The following is a 25,988-nucleotide window of genomic DNA, read 5'->3' on the forward strand; positions in this document are numbered from 1 at the left end:
TGAATCAACTGATATGGATTGTTTTCCTTACTGAGATAGAATTAGCATTACTCGTCAGTGGTCAGCTTTCAGGTTTGTTACAATGTTTTGACATTCATTTTGACCAGTTACTCTGACTGTATTCCTAGAACACATGTGGGTTAAAATGCATAGTATATAGAATTATTATGTAAATAAATTAATAAAACATGCTTCATCAAGCAATCAATAAACAAACATTAATTTGAAAGAGACACTGGTTAAAACACTTCTTAATATTTTCCAGACGACGATTGGTAGTTTTGTTTTTGTAAAATTGATAAAATTTTCAAACCAAATTGGATGCATTAGAAAATGTATGGCACATTCATTCAACTTGACTGCTCTACATATGAACATATTCCTTGTTAGCATACTAAAATTTAAAGACATCACCTAAAATGTATACGCCTTATGTTTTATTAAACACCTATTTATTTATTTTTGAATATTATACTACTTTTTAACGAACATGTTTCTTGTCCTTTTTGCAGGTAGTTTGCGTTTAACTGCGGGTTACGCTGCGAACGCAGGACGATTGGAAATCTTTCATAACGGTGAATGGGGGACAGTTTGCGATAACCACTTTGATAACATCGATGCAACAGTAGCTTGTAAAGAACTCGGGTATTGGTTTGTAAAGCTTTAAAAAAAAAAGAATCACAAATGATTAGTTTAAATCCTTTTTTTTAAATTTGTAGCCATTCCATGAGAAAAAGAATCAGGGCTAAATGTTCAAATATTGATATTTAATAATAAGATCCGGTTAAATAATCTCTGACATTGTGCCAATGATTTATGATCTTTAGTATATATTAAACCAATATTAATAATGAATACCACACATCGATACAAATCATACAACCTTGTTCAACAAACTTAATAGTTTGTACAAAACCTTCTTTTTAAGTTTACTCAGCAACTTTATCTGCCTTATATACATGCTTTTATTCAAATTTTATTACATGCTTTTTTGTCGATAATAATGAGATATAAACTGTTATTTAAACACCGAAGCGAAGGTAAGATTGCCCTAAGTATAGCTGTTGTAGTTAACACCTGTAACGATAAGGAATATACATTACAATTAAAAAGGTGTTGCATGAGTTATTGTCAAATAACCACTATGAAGAAGGTGCAATCCTTATAAGTAATAACCCAAACATATCTTTTTTCGTTGTCTACTATTTACTCTCATATCCACTGTTGATACGTCGTAACTAAAGTTTCTGCCGGCATTTGCAAATGCTGAAATTGACAAATATGCCAATAGTGCAAAGTGATACATTATCTACCTCAAATTAACCTGCGATAGAATCCGAACTTAATATGTATAAAAAAGTAGATATTGTAAAATTGTGAATGGAAAGGGGGAATTGACCAAAGAGACAACAACCCGACCTTAGCAAAAACAACAGCATAAGGTCACCAACAGGTCTTCAATATTACGAGAAATTCCCACACCCGGAGTGTGTTAGATAGTGTATACGTTGCTCTCATTTATTTATAGTTCAGGAATCATGCATCAGGCAGATCGTATAAGTGATGGTCACGGTGCCATCTGGTTAACTGACTTAAATTGCACTGGTTCAGAGAGAAAACTGCTGCATTGTGCATACAATGCCGATTCAACGCGATGTCGTCATTATGAAGATGTGGGAATTCATTGTTTTCTCAGCTGTTCAACAGAGGAAGATGGTACGTTTTTGATCAAACAAACGTTCTTAACTTCCGTAAGGTATGATACCACTTATGTTTAAGCCCCATTGCTTTTATGTATAACTCTGAAATTCCAAGCATCAAAGGATATTGTGTCTTAAGTTCAAATAAAGGGGCAGTAATATCATGTCAACACTAGATATTATCCTAATTAGTGCTAAAAATTCAACATTCCTCCAATAACATTTTGAGCATTCCTTGTTCCCGAAAGCGTGATAGTTCAACCAAATGTTTTTCCAAAAAAAACCTTAAGGGCAAATGAACTCTCGCTTTCTTTGAAATCAGAACGTCCAAATATGTCATCTACTAACACAAATACAGCTATCCGTAGGACCTGTTTTGTTTAAACTATGTAGTATCTAATCAATAGTGTAAATAACGGATTACAAATGTTTTGAGGTTTGCTATTGAACAGATGTTAGTATATATTTAGAAAAATGCCGGGATATAAAAGACGTTTATCTCCCCAGTAAGAACCCCAAAACGTCATCATAAAACACTATGTGACGTAGTCGAACGCTATACAGAACACAAGTGAGTCAGAGACTAACAGATGGAAAATAATGACGAACATCAGTCCATTATATATCTTTTTAATACCAGATAACGCAATTATTCGCTTTAAATGCTTAAATTTAATGTTAAAAGTGTTTTATAGATTATTACAACATGTACAAGCTCGATAATTATTTTTACCGCAAATTACAGCATCCTTCATATGCCAAATTTATCTGGTTGGGTTTTTCATTAAATATGTTGTAAAAAATAAAGCCACACACATTTACAAACTCACAATATGAAATATAATTTTTTTTTTATCCGAAACATTTTCCAAACGGAAAAAAAAGGAAATATAACTAGAGGTTCTAACGAGACTGTGTCGCTTACATTGGTCAATTTGCATATTAAACAAAGGACACCGATGGATTTATGAAAACATTGTATTTTGGCGATGGTGATGTGTTCGTAGATATTTGACCTGTGATGCCATATTATTTTACGGATCACTCTTGCTGTTTACAATATATCTATCTATAATACACTTATCCCAGTACTTACAAAGAAATACATTTTGTAAAAAAAACTACCAAAATGTACCAAAATTATAGAAAAATGTTTAAAAATAGACTATACATGCTATAAGGGCAATTACTCTATAGGGGGTCATCTGACCATTTTGTTCATCATGACTTATTTATTAATCATACTTTTTTGTACATCATTGCTGTTTACAGTTTATCTCTATCTACAACAGTTGTGAAGATAATAACCCCAAAACAGCAAAATTTCCTTAAAATAACTAATTCAGGGGCTGCAACCCATCAACCAGTTGTTCGATTCATTTGCAAATTTCAGGGCAGTAAGTTCTTGACATGTCAAACAATTGTACAAATGTACCTATGTCAGATATGTTCTAAATGCCTTGGATTCAGATATATAAGCAAAAATCTACATTTTACCCCTATGTTCAATTTTTAGCCAGGGCGGATATCTTGGTTGGCATACCTGGTCACTGGACATATGTTTTAAAACTAAATACCCAAATGATGATTTTGACAAAGTTTAGTTAAATTTGGCTTCGCAGGTTAAGAGGAGAAGATTTTGGTAAAAGATTACAAGAAGTTGAGAAAAAAATATAAAATTTAATATAACAGTCAATAACTCCTATGGGGGCAAGTGACCATTTTAATCATGTTGACTTATTTGTTGATCTTACTTTGCTGAACATTATCACTGTTTACAGATTATCTCTTTCTATTTGATATTCAGGAAAGACACCAAAAACTGCAAAATTTCTAGAAAATTACCAATAAAGGGGCAGAATCCCAACAACGGATTGTCCGATTCATATAAATATACCAGGGCAGATTGATCTTCACTTAATCTTAATAAACAATTTAAACCCGGTCAAAATTATAAGCCAGAATCTACATTTTACCCCTATGGAAAGATGTTATGGATATACATGCTGCATTATCAATGATTGATAAATAGGCGTACCTTCACTGAAAAAAAAACAATAACAGAGGTAGTCTGTAATATATGTGTAGTGAAGGTCTCAGACAGGGTATACACTGTGAAATTCCCGGCTTAGCACTTATATTCCTCTCGCCTTCTGCACATTGGGTATAAACTATAAGCCGGAAATGTTACAGTAAATACCTTGTCTGGGACCTGAATAACATATAATACTGGGGTGCTAGCCAATTACATAAAATGAACGAGTGTTCATGCAGTGTATATGTTACAGCGAATTTGTATAATCAGGGAATATGTAGAAGCCCTGTGCTTTTTAGGGAAAGTGACGAATTTAATTTATTAGTAATTATGTATAATTCTTGAAAAAGACCAGTGATTTTGATTAATCACTGAACATTTTAATAATTATTCTACAACATAATTTCAGGGATTATAAATAATTAAAAGATCCTTTGTTTGATAAAAAAAAAATTAGATAAGCTATCAGTGTTTACTTTTATATTCTTTGCAAAATGACAATTCTGCTTTCAAATAAGTAGTATTTGAATATTGATACAATGTTGACTGTCCCTCTGGTTGATTTTGCCCCCTTTCTAAAGATGGTTATAGTTTGCCTAATGTAAGACTTTCAAAGTAGTGCCACATAACTATTTAACTTATATTTTTAAAGACTGACACTCAATCAAGTATGATTTAAAACTGTTGTTTGGTTCGGAACAGCTCTTTGATTACTGAGCGATACATTAAAAATACAAATGTACCGTCTTAAGTTCTCAGTGAATATTCAGACATAAGATATGTAATCAATAATAACAAACTATACTTACCAGGAAACAATAACAATCAAAACTAAGGAGTAGAAAAAAGCCTCATATAATCAAAAGAACATTTAAATCAACAGCTATCAATAATAATTCTAATAAGATCATCTAAGTCATCTAAACACAATACTTGACACGATTTTCACAGAAACAAACACCTTAAGTCTTATTAACAAAACTGTTTATGTAGGTGGTTTGCGTATAACTGCGGGTTACGCTGGACATCAAGGACGACTAGAAGTTAAGTATAGAGGTGAATGGGGAACAGTTTGTGGTGATCACTTTGGGAATGTTGATGCAGAAGTAGCATGTAGACAGCTCGGATATTGGTTTGTATCACGTTTAAACATAATACATGTAGCACATTAAAATAATTCAGAAATCACTTAGATAGTAAAAATATTAAACTATTTGACATGAATATTGCAACAGAACAAATATATTGTTTTAAATTGTTTTCTATAAACTCTTTTGTAACATTATTAAGAATACAGATACTTTCATAATAAAACCCGTATATAATATATATCGATTAAATTTATAATGATGCAATATTTGTAATGCATTGTAACCGCATTTCGAAAAAAAAGAATATTTCTTGACGTGATTTTGAATTAGACAAGTTTATGACAAGCACATCTAATTATTCTACATTTGTATTTTACCATTCACAATTTTAAGGGAGTATTTGCAAGTTGATCAAAGCACATCGGAAATGTATATATGTATATGGACAACATTTCGCTTGTAATTTGAACGAGCAAGTGTTGAAATTTTCAGCTGAATTGAACTCAAATCTTGAAGTTCTATGGTAAAGAAAGATTCATAACTAAAACATAACTTCTATTCACTATTTCTGTGTGTTTTTCATTTTCTCTAGTTCTGGAATTATGCAGCCTGCAACACGTATACGGTCTGGTCAGGGCGCCATCTGGTTAAATGACGTAAATTGCTCTGGTTCTGAAAGTAAATTATTGGACTGTTATTTCAATAATGTGACATACCAATGTTATCATTGGCATGATATTGGTGTCCATTGTTTTATCAACTGTACAACAGAAGATGAAGGTATGATAGTCAAAACAAACGTGTTAAGCATAGTTTTCTGGAAAAAAATACTATACAGTGAAGATATTAATTTTGAAGCAAACTAACTAGCGTTGTTGTCATATGTCTATATTGCAATATTCTTCGCAAAAAAATATCGATTTCGGTTGAATCTGTGTATGTTGTAATTCAACGTGAAAACAGAGCTGCATATTTTAAAACCTCTCTTATCTGCCGTGAGTATTCGTACATAAATTATTATATTTACCTCAAACAGTTTGGGGTCTGATTAATAAAATCGCAAAATAAGTGATGTATTCCGAAACTCGCAAATGAAGCCACATAATAAAGATTACGGAAAACTATTCAGAGATGTATAAGAATACAATGAAACGAATACATTTTCCTTATGTTGGTGTAAATAGATAATGGTTTTGTCTTCCGTGCAAACATTTCATACTATGTAATTTAATTGCTAACAATTTTCAAATCAAACATTTTGATACGCTAGAACGTGTTTTGGTTGCATTTCTTTAAATATTGCCAATGCATTTTCCCAAAGGACCTTCCTTAACAGCTAAACAATTTTGTAAAACTGTACCACTTTTACTGTGCAATTTTGAAAACAAATCATATCCTTGAATTGAAAGATCATATATATTACTAGTGATTTCAAATGTCAAAATATAGGGCTGTGCGGCATATATTCAACATTTTAAGCCACGAACTTCATCAAATTGAAACTTACACTCAACTTCTTAACTATCGCTACCTCGACTGTATCGTTACCATTGGTTTCCATATAAACAAATTTCACATGTGTATCTACTGGCAACACTCCCAAGTTTTGTCTCTATGAGATGCAGCCTATAGATCAGAACTGGGTACAAGTATGTTAACAAAATTAATCATTTATATATATTCTCAATCTCTCAAGAAAGGCGTGTTATAAGAAACATATTTACAAAGTGCAACCTTCAACATATCCAAGTTTCTACATGGTAACCCGGTAAATCTAACGAACTATAGTGTTCTGTTAAATCATTTTGCATACTCGTTTTTTTTTATAATTTTTATGTATAATGGAATACCCTATTTTGATGTCCATATTATCAACATTTGTGTTGTTCTTACACAAACACTGTTGAGTGTTCACTTTGAATATGAATTTAAGTAGGAGAAAAACCTGAATGTTTTCGCTAATTCATGAATAAAACAAGTGTCTCAGAGACAAACAGCTGCATATTATCAATTATGTTTAAGGTGATTTGCGTATAACTGCGGGTTACGCTAAGAATCAAGGACGCCTGGAAATAAAGTATAGAGGTGAATGGGGAGCTGTTTGTGGTGATCACTTTGGGAATGTTGATGCAGAAGTAGCATGTAGACAGCTCGGATATTGGTTTGTATCACGTTTAAACATAATACATGTAGAACATTAAAATAATTCAGAAATCACTTAGATAGTAAAAATATTAAACTATTTTGACATGAATATTGCAACAAAACAAATATATTGTTTTAAATTGTTTTCTATAAACTCTTTGATAACATTATTAAGAATACATACTTTCATGATAAAACCCGTATATAATATATATCGATTAAATTTATAATGATGCATTATTTGTAATGCATTGTAACCGCATTTCGAAAAAAAGAATATTTCTTGACGTGATTTTGAATTAGACAAGTTTATGACAAGCACATCTAATTATTCAACATTTGTATTTTACCATTCACAATCTTAAAGGAGTATTTGCAAGTTGATCAAAGCACATCGGAAATGTATATATGTATATGGACAACATTTCGCTTGTAATTTGAACGAGCAAGTGTTAAAATTTTCAGCTGAATTGAACTGAAATCTTGAAGTTCTATGTTAATGAAAGATTCATAACTAAAACATAACTTCTATTCACTATTTCTGTGTGTTTTTCATTTTCTCTAGTTCTGGAATGATGCAGCCTGCAACACGTATACGGTCTGGACAGGGCGCCATCTGGTTAAATGACGTAAATTGCTCTGGTTCTGAAAGTAAATTAGTGGACTGTCATTTCAATAATGTGACATACCAATGTTATCATTGGCATGATATTGGTGTCCATTGTTTTATCAACTGTACAACAGAAGATGAAGGTATGATAGTCAAAACAAACGTGTTAAGCATTATTTTCTTGAAAAAAATACTATACAGTGAAGATATTAATTTTGAAGCAAACTAACTAGTGTTATTGTCATAAGTCTATATTGCAATATTCTTCGCAAAAAATATCGATTTCGGTTGAATCTGTGTATGTTGTAATTCAACGTGAAAACAGAGCTGCATATTATAAAACCTCTCTTATCTGCCGTGAGTATTCGTACATAAATTATTATATTTACCTCAAAGAGTTTGGGGTCCGATTAATAAAATCGCAAAATAAGTGATGTATTCCGAAACTCGCAAATGAAGCCACATAATAAAGATTACGGAAAACTATTCAGAGATGTATAAGAATACAATGAAACGAATACATTTTCTTTATGTTGGTGTAAATAGATAATGGTTTTGTCTTCCGTGCAAACATTTCATACTATGTAATGTAATTGCTAACAATTTTCAAATCAAACATTTTGATACGCTAGAACGGGTTTTGGTTGCATTTCTTTAAATATTGCCAATGCATTTTCCCAAAGGACCTTCCTTAACAGCTAAACAATTTTGTAAAACTGTACCACTTTTACTGTGCAATTTTGAAAACAAATCATATCCTTGAATTGAAAGATCATATATATTACTAGTGATTTCAAATGTCAAAATATAGGGCTGTGCGGCATATATTCAACATTTTAAGCCACGAACTTCATCAAATTGAAACTTACACTCAACTTCTTAACTATCGCTACCTCGACTGTATCGTTACCATTGGTTTCCATATAAACAAATTTCACATGTGTATCTACTGGCAACACTCCCAAGTTTTGTCTCTATGAGATGCAGCCTATAGATTAGAACTGGGTACAAGTATGTTAACAAAATTAATCATTTATATATATTCTCAATCTCTCAAGAAAGGCGTGTTATAAGAAACAGCTGTATTTACAAAGTGCAACTTTCAACATATCCAAGTTTCTACATGGTAACCCGGTAAATCTAACGAACTATAGTGTTCTGTTAAATCATCTTGCATACTCGTTTTTTTTAATTTTTATGTATAATGGAATACCCTATTTTGATGTCCATATTATCAACATTTGTGTTGTTCTTACACAAACACTGTTGAGTGTTCACTTTGAATATGAATTTAAGTAGGAGAAAAACCTGAATGTTTTCGCTAATTCATGAATAAAACAAGTGTCTCAGAGACAAACAGCTGCATATTATCAATTATGTTTAAGGTGATTTGCGTATAACTGCGGGTTACGCTAAGAATCAAGGATGCCTGGAAATAAAGTATAGAGGTGAATGGGGAACTGTTTGTGGTGATCACTTTGGAAATGTTGATGCAGAAGTAGCCTGTAGACAGCTCGGATATTGGTTTGTATCACGTTTAAACATAATACATGTAAAACATTAAAATCATTCAGAAATCACTTAGATAGTAAAAATATTAAACTATTTGACATGAATATTGCAACAAGACAAATATATTGTTTTAAATTGTTTTCTATAAACTCTTTGATAACATTATTAAGAATACATACTTTCATGATAAAACCCGTATATATTATATATCGATTAAATTTATAATGATGCATTATTTGTAATGCATTGTAACCGCATTTCGAAAAAAAGAATAATTCTTGACGTGATTTTGAATTAGACAAGTTTATGACAAGCACATCTAATTATTCAACATTTGTATTCTACCATTCACAATCTTAAGGGAGTATTTGCAAGTTGATCAAAGCACATCTGAAATGTATATATGTATATGGACAACATTTCGCTTGTAATTTGAACGAGCAAGTGTTAAAATTTTCAGCTGAATTGAACTGAAATCTTGAAGTTCTATGGTAATGAAAGATTCATAACTAAAACGTAACTTCTATTCACTATTTCTGTGTGTTTTTCATTTTCTCTAGTTCTGGAATGATGCAGCCTGCAACACGTATACGGTCTGGACAGGGCGCCATCTGGTTAAATGACATAAACTGTTCTGGTTCTGAAAGTAAATTAGTGGACTGTCATTTCAATAATGTGACATACCAATGTTATCATTGGCATGATATTGGTGTCCATTGTTTTATCAACTGTACAACAGAAGATGAAGGTATGATAGTCAAAACAAACGTGTTAAGCATTATTTTCTTGAAAAAAAATACTATACAGTGAAGATATTAATTTTGAAGCAAACTAACTAGTGTTATTGTCATATGTCTATATTGCAATATTCTTCGCAAAAAATATCGATTTCGGTTGAATCTGTGTATGTTGTAATTCAAAGTGAAAAAAGAGCTGCATATTATAAAACCTCTCTTATCTGCCGTGAGTATTCGTACATACATTATTATATTTACCTTAAAAGAGTTTGGGGTCTGATTAATAAAATCGCAAAATAAGTGATGTATTCCGAAACTCGCAAATGAAGCCACAGAATAAAGATTACGGAAAACTATACAGAGATTTATAAGAATACAATGAAACGAATACATTTTTTTTATGTTGGTGTAAATAGATAATGGTTTTGTCTTCCGTGCAAACATTTCATACTATGTAATTGCTAACAATTTTCAAATCAAACATTTTGATACGCTAAAACGGGTTTTGGTTGCATTTCTGTAAATATTGACAATGCATTTCCCCATTGGACCTCCCTTAACAACTAAAACATTTTTTAAAACTGTACCACTTTTACTGTGAAATTTTGAAAATAAATCATATCCTTGAATTGAAAGATCATATATATTACTAGTGTTTTCAAATGCTAAAATATAGGGCTGTGCCGCATATTTTCAACATTTATAGGCCCCGAACTTCATAAAATTGAAACTTACACTCAACTTCTTAACTATCCCTACCTCGACAGTATAGTTACCATTGGTTTCCATATAAACAAATTTCACTTATGTATCTACTGGCAAAACTACCAATATCAAAAAGAAGATGTGGTATTATTGCCAATGAGACAACTATCGACATAAGACCAAAAATAACACAAACATTAACAACTATAGGTCACCGTACGGCCTTCAACAATGAGCGAAGCCCATACCGCATAGTCAGCTATAAAAGTTTTGTCTCTATGAGATGCAGCCTATAGACCAGAACCGGGTACAAGTATGTTAACAAAAATAATCATTTAGAAATATTCTTAATCTCCCCCAAAAAAGGCGTGGTTTGAGAAACAGTTGTATTTACAAAGTGCAACCTTTAACCATTCCAAGTTTCTACATGGTAACCCGGTTAATCTTACGAACTTTGGTGTTCTGTTAAATCATCTTGCATACTCGTTTTTTTAATTTATATTTATAATGGAATATCTTATTTTGATGTCAATATTATCAACATTTGTGTTGTTCTTACGCAAACACTGTTGAGTGTTCACTTTGAATATGAATTTAAAAAGAAGAAAAACTTAAATGTTTTCGCTTATTGATGAATAAAACAAGTGTCTCAGAGACAAACAGCTGCATGTTATCAATTGATTGTGTTTAAGATGATTTGCGTATAACTGCGGGTTACGCTAAGAATCAAGGACGCCTGGAAAGAAAGTATAGAGGTGAATGGGGAACTGTTTGTGGTGATCACTTTGGGAATGTTGATGCAGAAGTAGCATGTAGACAGCTCGGATATTGGTTTGTATCACGTTTAAACATAATACATGTAGCATATTAAAATCATTCAGAAATCACTTAGATAGTAAAAATATTAAACTATTTGACGTGACTATTGCAACAAAACAAATATATTGTTTTAAATTGTTTTCTATAAACTCTTTTGTAACATTATTAAGAATACATACGTTCATGATAAAACCCGTATATAATATATATCGATTAAATTTATAATGATGCAGTATTTGTAATGCATTGTAACATGTCGAAAAACGAATAATTCTTGACGTGATTTTGAATTAGACAAGTTTATGACAAGCACATCTAATTATTCAACGTTTGTGTTTTACCATTCACAATCTTAAGGGAGTATTTGCAAGTTGATTAAAGCACATCGGAAATGTATATATGTATATGGACAACATTTCGCTTGTAATTTGAACGAGCAAGTGTTAAAATTTTCAACTGAATTGAACTGAAATCTTGAAGTTCTATGTTAATGAAAGATTCATAACTAAAACGTAACTTCTATTCACTATTTCTGTGTGTTTTTCATTTTCTCTAGTTCTGGAATTATGCAGCCTGCAACACGTATACGGTCTGGACAGGGCGCCATCTGGTTAAATGACGTAAATTGCTCTGGTTCTGAAAATAAATTATTGGACTGTCATTTCAATAATGTGACATACCAATGTTATCATTGGCATGATATTGGTGTCCATTGTTTTATCAACTGTAAAAGCGAAGATGAAGGTATGATAGTCAAAACAAACGTGTTAAGCATTGTTTTCTTGACAAAAATACTATATACTGAGGATATTAATTTTGAAGCAAACTAACCATGCTAACTAGCGTTATTGTCATATGTCTATATTGCAATATTCTTCGCAAAAAAATGTCGATTTCGGTTGAATCTGTGTATGTAGTAATTCAAAGTGAAAAAAGAGCTGCATATTATAAAACCTCTCTTATCTGCCGTGAGTAGTCGTACATAAATTATTATATTTACGTCAAAACAGTTTGGGGTCTGATTAAAAAAAAAATCGCAAAAGAAGTGATGTATTCCGAAACTCGCAAATAAGGCCACATAATAAAGATTACGGAAAACTATTCAGAGATGTAAAAGAAGACAATGAAACGAATACGTTGTCCTTGACTTTCAGAAGAAAAATCTGTGTTTTTTTTAATTGATGAATAAAACAAGTGTCTCAGAGACAAACAGCTGCATGTTATCAATTGTGTTTAAGGTGATTTGCGTATAACTGCGGGTTACGCTAAGAATCAAGGACGCCTGGAAATAAAGTATAGAGGTGAATGGGGAACTGTTTGTGGTGATCACTTTGGGAATGTTGATGCAGAAGTAGCATGTAGACAGCTCGGATATTGGTTTGTTTAATATTTAAACAGAATAGCACATTAAAATCATTAAAAAAAACATACGTAAAGCATCAAAGCAGCACCGATATTGTTCAAATATAAAAATCATTGGGATGAATATACAAATAAAACAAAAAAAAAATGTTTAAGTTGGTCTCTATAAACTCTTTTATAACATTATTAAGAATAACATACTTTCATGATAAAACCCGTATATAATATACATCGATTATATTTAATGATGCATAATTCGTAATGCATCGTAACTGCATTTCGATATGATAAAAATTCTAGACGTGATTCTGCAATATACAAGTTAATGGCAAGCACACCTTATTATCTTACATCTGTATTTCATCATTTACCTTCTTCTTAAGGGAGTATTTGCAAGTTGATCAAAGCACATCGGAAATGTATATATGTATATGGACAACATTTCGCTTGTAATTTGAACGAGCAAGTGTTAAAATTTTCAACTAAATTGAACTGAAATCTTGAAGTTCTATGGTAATGAAAGATTCATAACTAAAACGTAACTTCTATTCACTATTTCTGTGTGTTTTTCATTTTCTCTAGTTCTGGAATTATGCAGCCTGCAACACGTATACGGTCTGGACAGGGCGCCACTTGGTTAAATGACGTAAATTGCTCTGGTTCTGAAAGTAAATTATTGCACTGTCATTTCAATAATGTGACATACCAATGTTATCATTGGCATGATATTGGTGTCCATTGTTTTATGAACTGTACAACAGAAGATGAAGGTAAGAAAGTCAAAACAAACATGTTAAGGTAGATGGGGTGTCTTAATTATAATCCATAGATTTTTTTGATAATTTGCCAAAATGTAGTTTATATTATGCCCTTTAAAAAAAGAGGAATAAATAGAATGGGTCACCGGGCTTATTTCCATGCTACATGGAGTTCAAAATTGACAAATTTTGTATAGATGATGCATGGAAATCTAAATGTTCTGCAATAAAGCGTAAACTACACCATAACATTTTGAGATAACATATGAGAAGATAGCTTTTATAATATCCTTTCTGTTAAGAAAAATAAAAATGGGGTCAATGGACCCGTTTTCTTGCTACATAATAAAATAAAGAAATTCCTAACACATTCTATTGTAAAAGTATTTTAATCTGAATTATCTACCCTTGCATTTGAGTTACCTCCCCTTATGTGGCAAAGTTGGGGAATTGTATTTTTTTTTCAAACAAAAGATTTCTGTTTTTTGTAAAATATAACCATAAATATGATAAAACATGTCATTTTCTATATACTAGTGGAAGTTTTTACATGTGAATTACCTACTACTCTAAAATTTTGCACATTCTACCTAGACCTTTGTTTTCTGGTATTTCCAAATTCAAGATGGAGGAAGACACCTAGCTTTCGAAGAATACCAAGCACCGAACACGTTTGTTTGATGTTGCTTTTAAAAGATTATGGTTTGGTTTCTTCCGTGCAATACATTTCTTCCTAACTGATTGCTAACAATTTTCAAACAGATACTCATCTCCACTGGTTTTCTCCGCTTCGGAACCGCAAATCCGTGTTAAACATAGCAGTGTTTCTATGTTGTAACCTAGTTAGCAAATAAACATAGTGTCATGCCAAATCTTATTGCATACTCGTTTGTTTCTAATTTCTATTTACAAACATACTTTGAAGCCCAAATTGACAATGTTGGTAGTGATCTTTAATAAAAATGGTTGATATGACTTTCAGAAGAAAAATCTGTGTTTTTTTTAATTGATGAATATAACAAGTGTCTCAGAGACAAACGACTGCATGTTATCAATTTTGTTTCAGGAGAGTTGCGTATAAATTCGGGTTACGCTAAGCAACAAGGACGACTGGAAATAAAGTATAGAGGTGAATGGGGAACAGTTTGTGAAAATCACTTTGGGAATGTTGATGCAGAAGTAGCATGTAGACAGCTCGGATATTGGTATATATTGATGATATTATATGTAATCAAAATACCAGTTAGTCAGTGTATCTATAACAATTTCATGCATTTCAATATGGTCCAAGTGCACCTGGTTCTAGTTCAAAAAAGTAATATCCAACCTTTCAATGATCTTTTTTTTGACAGCTCAATTCATTAAAAATTGTAATACAATATATAGAAAATGAAGACAACAGGTTTAAATATTTCTTTTGTCCGACGCGCTTTTGTTAAACTGTAGTTGTTAAACTTTGAAATTACACAATTAAAACATTTAGTCAGCAGTGAGATACTGAAACTATGAGATCTGTTGATATCAACTTAAAACTAAACAATACTATGTAATAGTTGGTTTATATAAAGTCTTTATAAACATAATATAATTAAGAATAACGCACATTCTTTATGTAATTGTAATCTCATTGCATTGATATATTATTTGTTAATTTATCATTAACTCATTTTGGGAATTTTATTCTTGTTTTGTTAGCATATCAAAAAAATATATACCATGACAATAGCACACTTAATTATGTAAATAAGTTGATAAAACATCGATTACACAGATATGAAACGTATCAATCTTACAGATTGGTTATAGCATAGACATGTTGAAACCTAGACAACATTTTCATTATACGAACAGGTGTAAAAATGTTTCTTCTGCGTTAAACAGATAATAAAGTGTTCAGAATAAAGATACCTGAATAGAAATGTATGAAAATAATCTATCTATGTATGTCTTTAATTTATTTATAGTTCTGAAATCATGCAGCCTTCAAATCTTATATATGATGGTAAAGGTGCCATTTGGTTAAATGACGTAAATTGCTCTGGTTCAGAAAATAAATTATTGGATTGTAATTTCAATAATGTGACATACCAATGTTATCATCGTGATGATGTTGGTATACATTGTTTTCTGAGCTGTTCAACAGAAAATGAAGGTATGAATGTCAGATCAAACTTTTTACGCAATTTTTACATATGCAGAATACTCTTTGGTAGAGTAATGTATTAAGGTACAAAACACATCAACAAACCCTGCGTTATGTATGTATAATATATTTGCCTTACATTATATTCCTCAATTTTTGGTTGAATGCAAAGTCGAGAATGGTAGAAATATGCTTTAATTAAGAAAGCAATTGTTAACATGTTTTGATTACGTAATCTGATGCAGGTTTCAGCTAAACAATGTCAAATCTTTTTTTTTTGTTTGGTTTCGTGTATCTGAAACATAAACAAAACGTATGTCGTTTGTGTCTCTCTATGTTTAGATAATCAACCAAGGTTGTATTGTGTTGTTTTGTGTATGTAGTATTGACTTTTAATTTCTTCATAAAAAGTAAAATCACAAAAATACTGAACTCAGAGGAAAATCAATACGGAAAGTCCATAATCACATGGCAAAATCAAATAACGAATAGACAAGAACTGTCATGTTCCTGACTTGGTACAGGCATTTTGAAATATAGAAAATGGTGGATTAAACCTTGTTCTATAGCGCTTACCCTCTCTCTTTAATAACAGTCTCATCACATTCCGTTATATTTACATGATGCGTTAAATAAACAGTCACAATTAATAAAATAGTCAAAATATGGGTACATCAGTCATCATCGCATAACAATTTTAAAAGGGACAATTTAACAGAACACAAAAACATCTATCTACGAACACATGGATTGACTTGAGTGTCTGTCGTCATACAATTTGTATACGTCACATAAATTTGTCGTTCAATGTGCATTCAAACAGTTTTAAAATTTACATAGGCAATGTAAGCATACAGAGTTAAAAATCAAAAGTATGTAAGAACAAATTACAGAAATAGACCGAGATTTAAACTAGTCCAAATGTTATAGGTAGAATTTATGAGAATCCAAAAATAGTTAATTCCACTACGCGATTGAATGATTTTGACGTTTGTGGTTCACCGTATATAGTAATTCATAATAGAAATATATCCTAATGACATATAATAGACCAAAATAATACTGACGGGATCATAACTTAACATTATAGTTTTATATCACCGCTAGTCTATTGCTTATCGTTTCAAATACATTCTTACCAAATAATTTATTTTATGTATTTGAAACGATAAGCAATCGACCAGTGGTTAAAACAAACTACAATTTGTTATTATTTTACAAATTATTTTTGTTTATTCCTAATGACCTATTTCATGTACTATATAAAGACTGTATAGGGCAAATATCAAATTGATTCAAAATATGAGTTATTGTTCCACCAAAAAAATATCATTGAAATCCGTCAGCATAATATTCAAACAACTGCATGTGATGTATTTGAAACGATAAGCAATCGACCAAAGGTGATATTTATTTAACTAAACTGTTTGTTGTCAGACTACACAAATCACATATTCACAATAAAACTAGTTGTGCTGAACACTAGGCTTTTGATGCAGAAAAAAAAATCTGTATGAGTATAAACAGAAAAAAACCCTGATATCTTTTGTTTAGCAAAGCTTTTGTGATTTTCTTAGTGTCCCACTTCAATTGATTGAGGAAGCCAGATATCCCTGAATAAAACCACACACCTTCAATAGGAAAACTGACGATCATTCTCAATTAAGTCTAGAAACGAGTACACGAGAGGGGTTCGAACTCACAACCGGTGTGCAGGATAAATTGTAAATTACACTATGAAATTATAAATTAGCAAATTTTAATATCATTGTATTTAATGTTGTCACTATTTATGGAAGTATTCAGTTGTCATGGATTAGATCTTGTACATCCAGCTTTTTTGTTATTGTGCTATGGTAATTTTTTGCATTCTGATCTTTCATTTTTGATTATGTGCTTTGTCTTGATGCCTTTTTGTTTGTCTTTGTTGTGTTTTCTTTGGTTTTTATGTAGTTTTTAAGAACATATCACACTGTTGACTGACGTACCGTTTTTTTTAATGTTTACTTTTTTATGTCTGTTTTGGGTTTTGTCCACACATCATTGTCAATAGAATATAAAATTGAATGCAACTTTAATAGAAAAGAGAGACTTAAGTTACAAGAAGGACAGTCAAACTCAAAGATAGAAAATAAAATACAAAGCCATGGCTAAAAATCAAAAGACAAATAATAGAACAGCAGACATAACCTAGAAAACTTAAGACTAAGCAACAGAGATGTATAGAAGGTTTGCAAAAAGTTTTAATCCACTGTTTTCTATAAAGAAAATACTTGTACCAATGAAGAAATGTGACATTCATTATCTTCTTAGTTGTTGTGTTTAATCATTTTTATTTTGCCAGTTTCGTTTAGAGTTTTCCTCCAAGTTTTAAGTATTTTTGAAAGTTCACTTTTTCTAGAGTGTGAATTTGCTTATCTTATTGTATTTCAGGAAAAGAAGCTATTCGCAAAGCTAACAAAAAAAAACTATGTAAACATGAAAATAAACAAACTCTGTATTATATACACATACTTTTGACTACCATTCACAAAATATATTAATTAACATGCAGAACCCTTCTCTACAGGTCGTTTACGTATAGCTGATGGCTACGCTATGCATCAAGGACGACTCGAAGTTCATTATAAAGGTGAATGGGGAACAGTTTGTGATAATCACTTTGATGATATCGATGCAGAAGTAGCATGTAGACAGCTCGGATATTGGTATGTACTATACTGAACGACATTAAAAACGCAACACTCATTTTGTTGATTTTTTTTAACCAAATCTTTTTTGATTCTCTTACAACTTTTCATGCGTATCATACTTCTTTCTCTTTACAAAAAATCAAGATCTGATATACTTGAGGTTATTAAACATACCGAATTTTTGAAGTCGCACGAATTTCTTAAAGCGAAAATTTGGACCCATGAAAGATTTTTCAGGTTTTTTTTGTTGCTTTGTGACACAGTTCTTCCAATCCTTTGTCTCACTAAAATCACTTAAAATATGTTGCATCTCCAAATTGCCAAGACTGAAAAATAAAAACAAAATGCATTAGCCCTTAAGAATACTGCAAACATGAAAACATAAACGTGATGCAACCATACTGTATGACTTCAGAAACTCGTCTTACTGTTCTTCCGTTCATGATACAAGTAGACCAGATTTGTTGCTGGCCATCAATAGACAAATCAACGTGTAGTGACAATGAAACGTCATTTGCCAGACATGTTTACGGTCGCAATGTCAACTGCTAATTAAATTGTCGAGTGCCATTGTGTACAGATTCATATCACAATGTTTCAATCATCTGAATTGCCAAAGAATTGATTGAAGGAAAACATTTAAAGCCATCAAGTTCAGACCGCATAATTGCAAAAACCAATTAATGGGTGGAACAAATGCAAAATCAGAAGGTGTAAAACAGAACCAAAAACAATGTCAGACATAATTTGTTTACCTTTCTGATAAACAATTTGGCGTTCGTAAACGGCAGTTATTGCTTTTTCACGGTGACACATTCATTCAAATATAACAAAACAAATAGTCTAGTAGTGCGTTTCTCAATTTGGTCAGTATATGATTAAAGCCCATGACACAAGATATTTCAAATCAGTTATGCTATCTCTATTTGTACAAAAATCAACTAAGATCAGTTTGAAGCCCAATACTTAACGATTATAAAGTCTTATCTGACATCAGAATTTGACAACAAATGATTTTAAACAATTTATTAATTCAAGAGCCTAAAACAAAAACAGTTAATCAGCGGTACAATACGACTATCAAAGCCTTTTAAATGAATATTAGAACAAAAAAAAAAAGAAAAGAATTGTATCAAATTTGGTTCAGTTGCACTTTTCAGAGATGACAAAACATGGCTTTTGTTTTATTATATTACAACAATTATAAAAGTCGCTTCACTTTAAAAACATGATATTTTGGTTTAGTTCGTGTCATCACTTTATGACGTCTCATAATAATGTAATGCATTTCATTGCGTATGTTAATTCATTCATTGGAAGGACAAAGTGGTTCATTACTTGTCTGAATGAGAACTATGACCACTTGAGAGTCAATTTAGAAACGAAAATTTATCTTTTATGCATAAATAGCTGCAAATCCGTCTTACAAATCACAAAACAAGTCGTGCCTTCATGCATAATCAATTTACTGAACGGAAAGCAATTAAACTCTAGCCCTGTATTTTTTATTCTATTTTTTTTTATAAATTTTAGTTCAGGAATTTTGCAACCCAAATTGCTGATAAGGGATGGTCACGGTCCGATTTGGATAAATGACGTCAATTGCTTGGGTTCAGAAACAAGATTACTGAATTGCATATACAATGCAGATACATCAAACTGTCGTCACTCTGAAGATGTTGGCATACATTGTTTTCTCAACTGTTCAACAGAGGATCAGGAAGATGAAGGTATGGTTTTGGTAAAAATAAACGCTCAAAACAACTGTAGCATGATCGTTATACTGATACATTTCCCAAATATTCAATTAAGTTACTCATCGATGTGTTGTAACATGTTAGCCATCCGATTGAATCCAAAAACTCTATTTTTTCCCTTACATTTTAAGATAGTATGTTGCAGTGCAAACAATTTATAGTTGATCGTGCGTTAATTAAAAACTTTAAGCTGTTTAAACAAAGATTTTATAAAAACCAGTGGTTATTATAATATTTGGTTTTTTTAATATGTTTTGTTAACCAGGGCGTTTTTCAAAATAGAAGTCATGGTAGTTATTTTAAATGTACTATACAAAAACGCCCTTTGACTTTTAGCGTAACTGTGGTTTTAATTTATACAGCATGTGCATGTTTTTTTGTTGAATTAGAAAATGTAAGAGCTATATCTTTTGATATCATTAGGCTCTGTTTTATTGGTATTTTTGTTTGCAAATGTACTGAAACATTTTGGAATGGTTATAGAAATGAAGTTGGCAGTAAATGACAATGAATAAATTGAACATTTAAACAGACATATTTGAAAGGCAATGTATTTAAAAAGAAATGTATTTGAAAGGAAATGTATGTTAGGCCGTTATTCAAACATTGTCCAAATTATCATAACTTCTTAAATGGTCGAATGTTTTCAGAAAAAGAATTAAATGTATACCCAGTCTCTTTTTTTTGTCAGAGCTGTTGATGTAACGTTCGATACAAAATTGAGTTAAAGTCTGGTTTGAACAAAAGTATAGCTGATATTTGATTTGAACAAGAGTGGAACACGTGCATTATTTTCGAAAAAAAACTAGGGGGAACGGAGAAGTTAACAAACACATGTTTTTTTACTTATTAGTTAACTAATCGGAAGTGTAACGTTTGTCTGAATTCCACATGTAATTTGTGCCTTGTTATGATTTCGGTGTTGACATGTATATCAATAATGTGGTCATTTTTATAAATTTTCTATTAACGAAACTTTGAATTTTCGAAAAAATAAAAATTTTCTTATCCGAAGAATAGATTACCTTAGCCGTATTTGGCACAACTTTCTTGAATATTGGATCCTCAATGCTCTTCAACTTTGAACTTGTTTGGCATTATAAATATTTTGATATGAGCGTCATTGATGAGTCTTAAATAGACGAAACACGCCTCTTGCGTTCTAAATTAGGATCCTGGTACCTTTGATATCTATTATAGTATTTTGTCCATGGATTGATGAGTTTTGAACAGCGGTATACTACTGTTGCCTTTATTTAGACGATAGTAGAACACCACGTATCGGAAGAGTTTAATCTTGGTCGGCTGATCACATTTTAAGGTGCTTGTGTACCATTATACTTTTTATGATAAAAGCCAAAAGCTACAAAATGATAAAACTCATTGTGAAAAAAGTATAACTCATATACAGAGTCAACTTGAAAGTTCAGCCTTGATGATTTGTTTCACATATCATGTCTTTGTAATCAGATTTGATATTTGATCTGGTATCTATATATCTACTATGATTTCAAGATAATCAGCGAAAACACAACAATGCAAAACAAAAAAAAAAAAACATTGGCACAAATTGAATGAAAAGTAATGAATCTTAGAATGATAAAAATAGCAGTAAAATTCATCAAAAATCGATAATGAGAAGTCGTCTGACGATTTAAAACGGTAAACACACGCTTTAGAAAATATTTTTTTATTCTAAAAAAAAAATGAGTAAAATTTCACCAACATCTTATTTATTAGTATCGAACCAATATTGTCGATTAATCACAACTGATAGCAGGATTCCTTTTTTTAATCAGTTATCATATTTGACACGTGTAAAGCGATTCACTGATTTTCCCCATATCAAAGAAAACAGTCACGTGTAAATATTGTTCTATAAAATTTGAAATACAGTCATGAAATCAGGGTTTCCGCTGGCGGTCGCCATTTTCGCAATTTGCGAAAAAATAATAATTGTGGCGATAAAAATTCGTCATTTGCGAAAGAATTTGGCGAAAGAAATATATAGAACGATTTATTTTCCTCCATCTTGTTTATTTACTTTTTTTTAAAGTTTCTTGGACTTTACCCGATCAGACAATACTCGGAATTCACCTTGACCTCATTAAGATTTGGACAGAAAATCAATAATCAGCTGATTGCATTTTTATAGCTATCGACAACAAAGGACTAATTAATAAAGGTGTTGATTGAATTGTTTGACAAAATGATATGGTTAAATGGCTTCCGCTAAATGTCACATACAGAATTTATTTACGACATTGCGACGCACGTGTTTGAAGCAAACTTTTGACGTCTCCTCTCCTTTTAAAGATAGTTTAGAAAAGAAAGCTGTTGTTGTGACGAAAAAATATCAAAAGCAAGAAAAATCTCCGATTCAAAACTTTAATTATCCTTTGACTTTAATATAGGTAATTGATTAGGGATACTACTTTAAAGTCGTTTGAGTGACACGTGTGTTTCAAGCATAGTTTTAGTCTCAACTTTTTCATTTACGATGGTCAAGAAAAGAAAACTGTCGTTTTGAAGAAATATATCCAAGAGGTTGGGAACAACCCTTCAAATGAGAGTAGCCCTTCAATGTTATGACTACACATGAAATGAGGGATCAAAATATCATGTGATAAAAGCTTTTGTTTTGTTGTAAAAACCACTTCTTATTTTAAAAGGGCACATCAATATTTTTCTTTTAAAGAAACTTTCCCTACGAACTATACTGGTATTATATAATTAAAACATGTCCGTTAATCTTGTTGTATTCCAGGACTTATATCGTCTTTATTATTAAAAGTATAGTGGCCCCTCATTTAGAAAAGTTGTTTAAAATACAATGAATATTTTCCCCTTTTATGTTAAAAACAAAATCTATTGTTTTAAAGTAAATGTTTAGTGTTTATTCATTAAATGTAGACTCTGAAATAAGTTTGACAGAATAATCATAGACACAATGGGGCAAAATCACCTTATTTAAGGAGGGGGGGGGGGGTAAGAAAAAAAGGTAAATTTTAAACGAAAAATATAGTTATTTTACTTGGCGAAAAAAATAATAAAGTGGCGAAAAATATATTGTTTTGGCGAAAGAGGTGGCGAAAAAAAAAATTGACCCAGGGGAAACCCTGCATGAAATAACAAAATGTACCATAAAACGAAACCAAATTACACGTAACAGCACCGGATTTAGGCTTTAGTGGCATGTTATAAATCCTGTGTGCACTTAAGACTCCTTCGTAGCGTTTCGACGCACCTTTAAGTTATCAAATATATATTGGTCATGATTTCTAAAACTCAGAATTGTCAAGTAAATTTTAGACTCAATTCAAAATATTCAGAATATATCAAGCCATACTGAGAAAAAATAGGAATGTCGAAAGTATGTCGAGTAATTTCAAGGCAGAAATTTGTAAAGTTAAATTCATACAAATTTTATAAAAATGAGAATTTGTCAAGAATAATTAAAAATATAGTTCATACTTTTCGAGACGATTCATGAAAATTAGGATAAAAATATCATCTTTTTAGATTTTATGTCTTTTGTAGTGTAACTGACTCTCAGTTATGAATTGTCCTTGCAGTTCGATATTTTTGTTCTTTTACTTATTTCTCATATTAAGGATATCCTGTATATTATATTCATTTTGTTAGCCAACTAACAAATGCATACGGTTGCTCAATGTATACTCGGATATAGTTCGGTATGATCATTTAACTTTTTATGCGAAAAACAGGCAAACATTTTAATTAAATTTTCTGTATTGCAAAAAACACTTTCTCCAACACAAAATGCAAATGAACTTGCAACATTTTGAAGATACAAAACAATAATGTGCAACATTTATAATAACATAGTTGATGTTTCGATCAAAGAAAAATATCATAGTCGCAAAATCAGGAAGGTCAATTATATTTGTTAAAGACACTATAACATAAAACTGTAATTTCAAATCCACAGGTGTCACACCGCATGATAACGTCATACATCCAACTAGTGATGTTGTAGTTGTTATAATTTGTGCTGCTGTTGCTATCATTGGTGCTGTAGTTTTGCTACTGGTGTACTGGTGCCGACGGCATCACTCTGGAAGACACTATGAAGAACCTAACAATCAATCTCCAGCAAGAAATGGAAGACCCGTCGGAGTGTCTAACACGAATCATATGTATGAAAGTATTCGTATCATAGAAGGTACTTCAAACTTGTTTCATTTAAATGGAGGATATATAGATGCAACTCATTGGGAATCTTCTTCTAGTGCAGACCTCCAACATGTCTACTTCGAATTTTAACGGGACCGGAGATACGAGCATGCCTGAATCAAGTGTGATCAGAAATGCTCATTCGGACATGTCTGAAGCAAGTGTGATAAGAAATGCTCATTCGGACATGTCTGAAGCAAGTGTGATAAGAAATGCTCATTCGGACATGTCTGAAGCAAGTGTGATAAGAAATGCTCATTCGGACATGTCTGAAGCAAGTGTGATAAGAAATGCTCATCTGAATATGCATCAACCAAGTCTGACAGGAAATACTCATCCTGATTAGCCTGAATCAGTTCCATAGCAAAACATCACAATATTAAAAAAGTTAAAAAAAGTTTTTTTAATATTCATTTCACTTAGCTCGGTTATTGTACTTCCCGTTTTTATGCTAAAGTGAAACATGTTTGTACTTGTTAGTTTGATGTTTTGCAAATGTGCTTTGTCTATATGCCGTCTATATTTTTTTTGATACATCTAAAACGTGTCTTTTGACTTAAACATCCGTTTATCGTGAAATTGTACTATGGTACATAATTAAAATTATTACACTGTGCTGACTTTTCTTCTCTTATTTTGTTTTGCATTTTTAGCTATCATGTTTGTTTGATTATGTTCACACATTGTTGTCAATAAAATGGAATGTATAGCTACTAGCAAACACATAAGAGGTTTGACTATCTTTACAACAAGGTTTAATCCATCATTTTTTACATTACAAAACGCATATGAGCATTTGATTTTGAACCTTTCCTTTTGTATCTTTCCCGGAGTTCAGTATTTTTGTGTTTTTTTACTTTTTTTTCTTAACACTTATACTATCAAAACAGTTGGAAAGCGTTTCGAATACAGTCGAATATGGCGTTGTTCATAAGCAGTTGGCAAGTGGAAACAACAAAGAAAAGAGACGACCATGTTATTAATGGAATTTGACGAACTCCTCAGAGTTTTTTTTATTACATTAGTGTTAATGGTTGATATTTATTTTAATGTTTCTTAATCATTAATACATTCTTTATCTGTAGTGTAAAATTGACCTTTCTTCATAAACGTGTCGTCACATATTTCAAATGTCTTGAATAACTAGTTGAACATAACATATTTTATACGTTTCCAGCTCGTATACTAACATATTTGCTGCATTCGGTGAATATTACTTCCACACATATATTATGTATTTACATCATGACAAACATATTTTGGCGTTTAATTAAATTGTATGTTTTATTTCACGCTTCTTTTTATAATTAATATATTTTGAAAATGATAAATTTCATATTAAAGTGAAAGATTGTAAACTACATTTATTATATCATCATCCATGTTTGCTTTGACCTGATGCAATTTTTGTTTTGCTTTGATCCACAATGATAGAAGACAAAAGTATAATGTTTTGTATTGCGTAAAACAATGATAAACATTCATTGAATAAAAATGAGATCTCTAGTGAATGTCACTTTTACAGTTGTAATTGTTATAAAATAGCAATATTTGAACAATTTGTATTACTTATGCAGCTACTAAAAAATCAGGTCAGACCTCAACATGGATGAAATTAGCGACACAACTGATACAATTAAAAAAAGACATATGGTGTTATCATTGAAGATGATAATGCATAATATATCATAGATGTAGTGCCTTAATATGATACAATATATGTG

General features: G+C 31.3%; 1 protein-coding gene across 1 annotated transcript; it reads left to right on the forward strand.

Moving 5' to 3' along the window:
• Positions 1-24,880, forward strand: LOC143053834 (scavenger receptor cysteine-rich domain-containing protein DMBT1-like). The gene is made up of 18 exons (XM_076226626.1): positions 1-72; positions 513-651; positions 1,529-1,716; positions 4,729-4,867; positions 5,419-5,606; positions 6,849-6,987; positions 7,537-7,724; positions 8,967-9,105; positions 9,654-9,841; positions 11,228-11,366; positions 11,911-12,098; positions 12,593-12,731; positions 13,299-13,486; positions 14,541-14,679; positions 15,439-15,626; positions 18,187-18,325; positions 19,844-20,040; positions 24,020-24,880. Exons 3-18 carry the CDS (start codon positions 1,539-1,541, stop codon positions 24,352-24,354), a joined length of 2,811 nt encoding a protein of 936 aa, XP_076082741.1. The 5' UTR covers positions 1-72; positions 513-651; positions 1,529-1,538; the 3' UTR covers positions 24,355-24,880.
• The last annotated feature ends 1,108 nt before the right edge of the window (positions 24,881-25,988 follow it).

This window comes from Mytilus galloprovincialis, chromosome 12 (genome assembly GCF_965363235.1).
Source record: "Mytilus galloprovincialis chromosome 12, xbMytGall1.hap1.1, whole genome shotgun sequence".
In the NCBI taxonomy this organism is placed as follows: Eukaryota; Metazoa; Mollusca; class Bivalvia; order Mytilida; family Mytilidae; genus Mytilus; species Mytilus galloprovincialis.

Coding starts and splice junctions, on each gene's coding strand:
- LOC143053834 (XM_076226626.1), top strand. CDS start 1,539: ATGCATCAGGCAGATCGTATAAGTGATGGTCACGGTGCCATCTGGTTA. Junction 15,627..18,186: donor CTGTTCAACAGAAAATGAAG/GTATGAATGTCA, acceptor CCTTCTCTACAG/GTCGTTTACGTATAGCTGAT. Junction 18,326..19,843: donor TGTAGACAGCTCGGATATTG/GTATGTACTATA, acceptor TATAAATTTTAG/TTCAGGAATTTTGCAACCCA.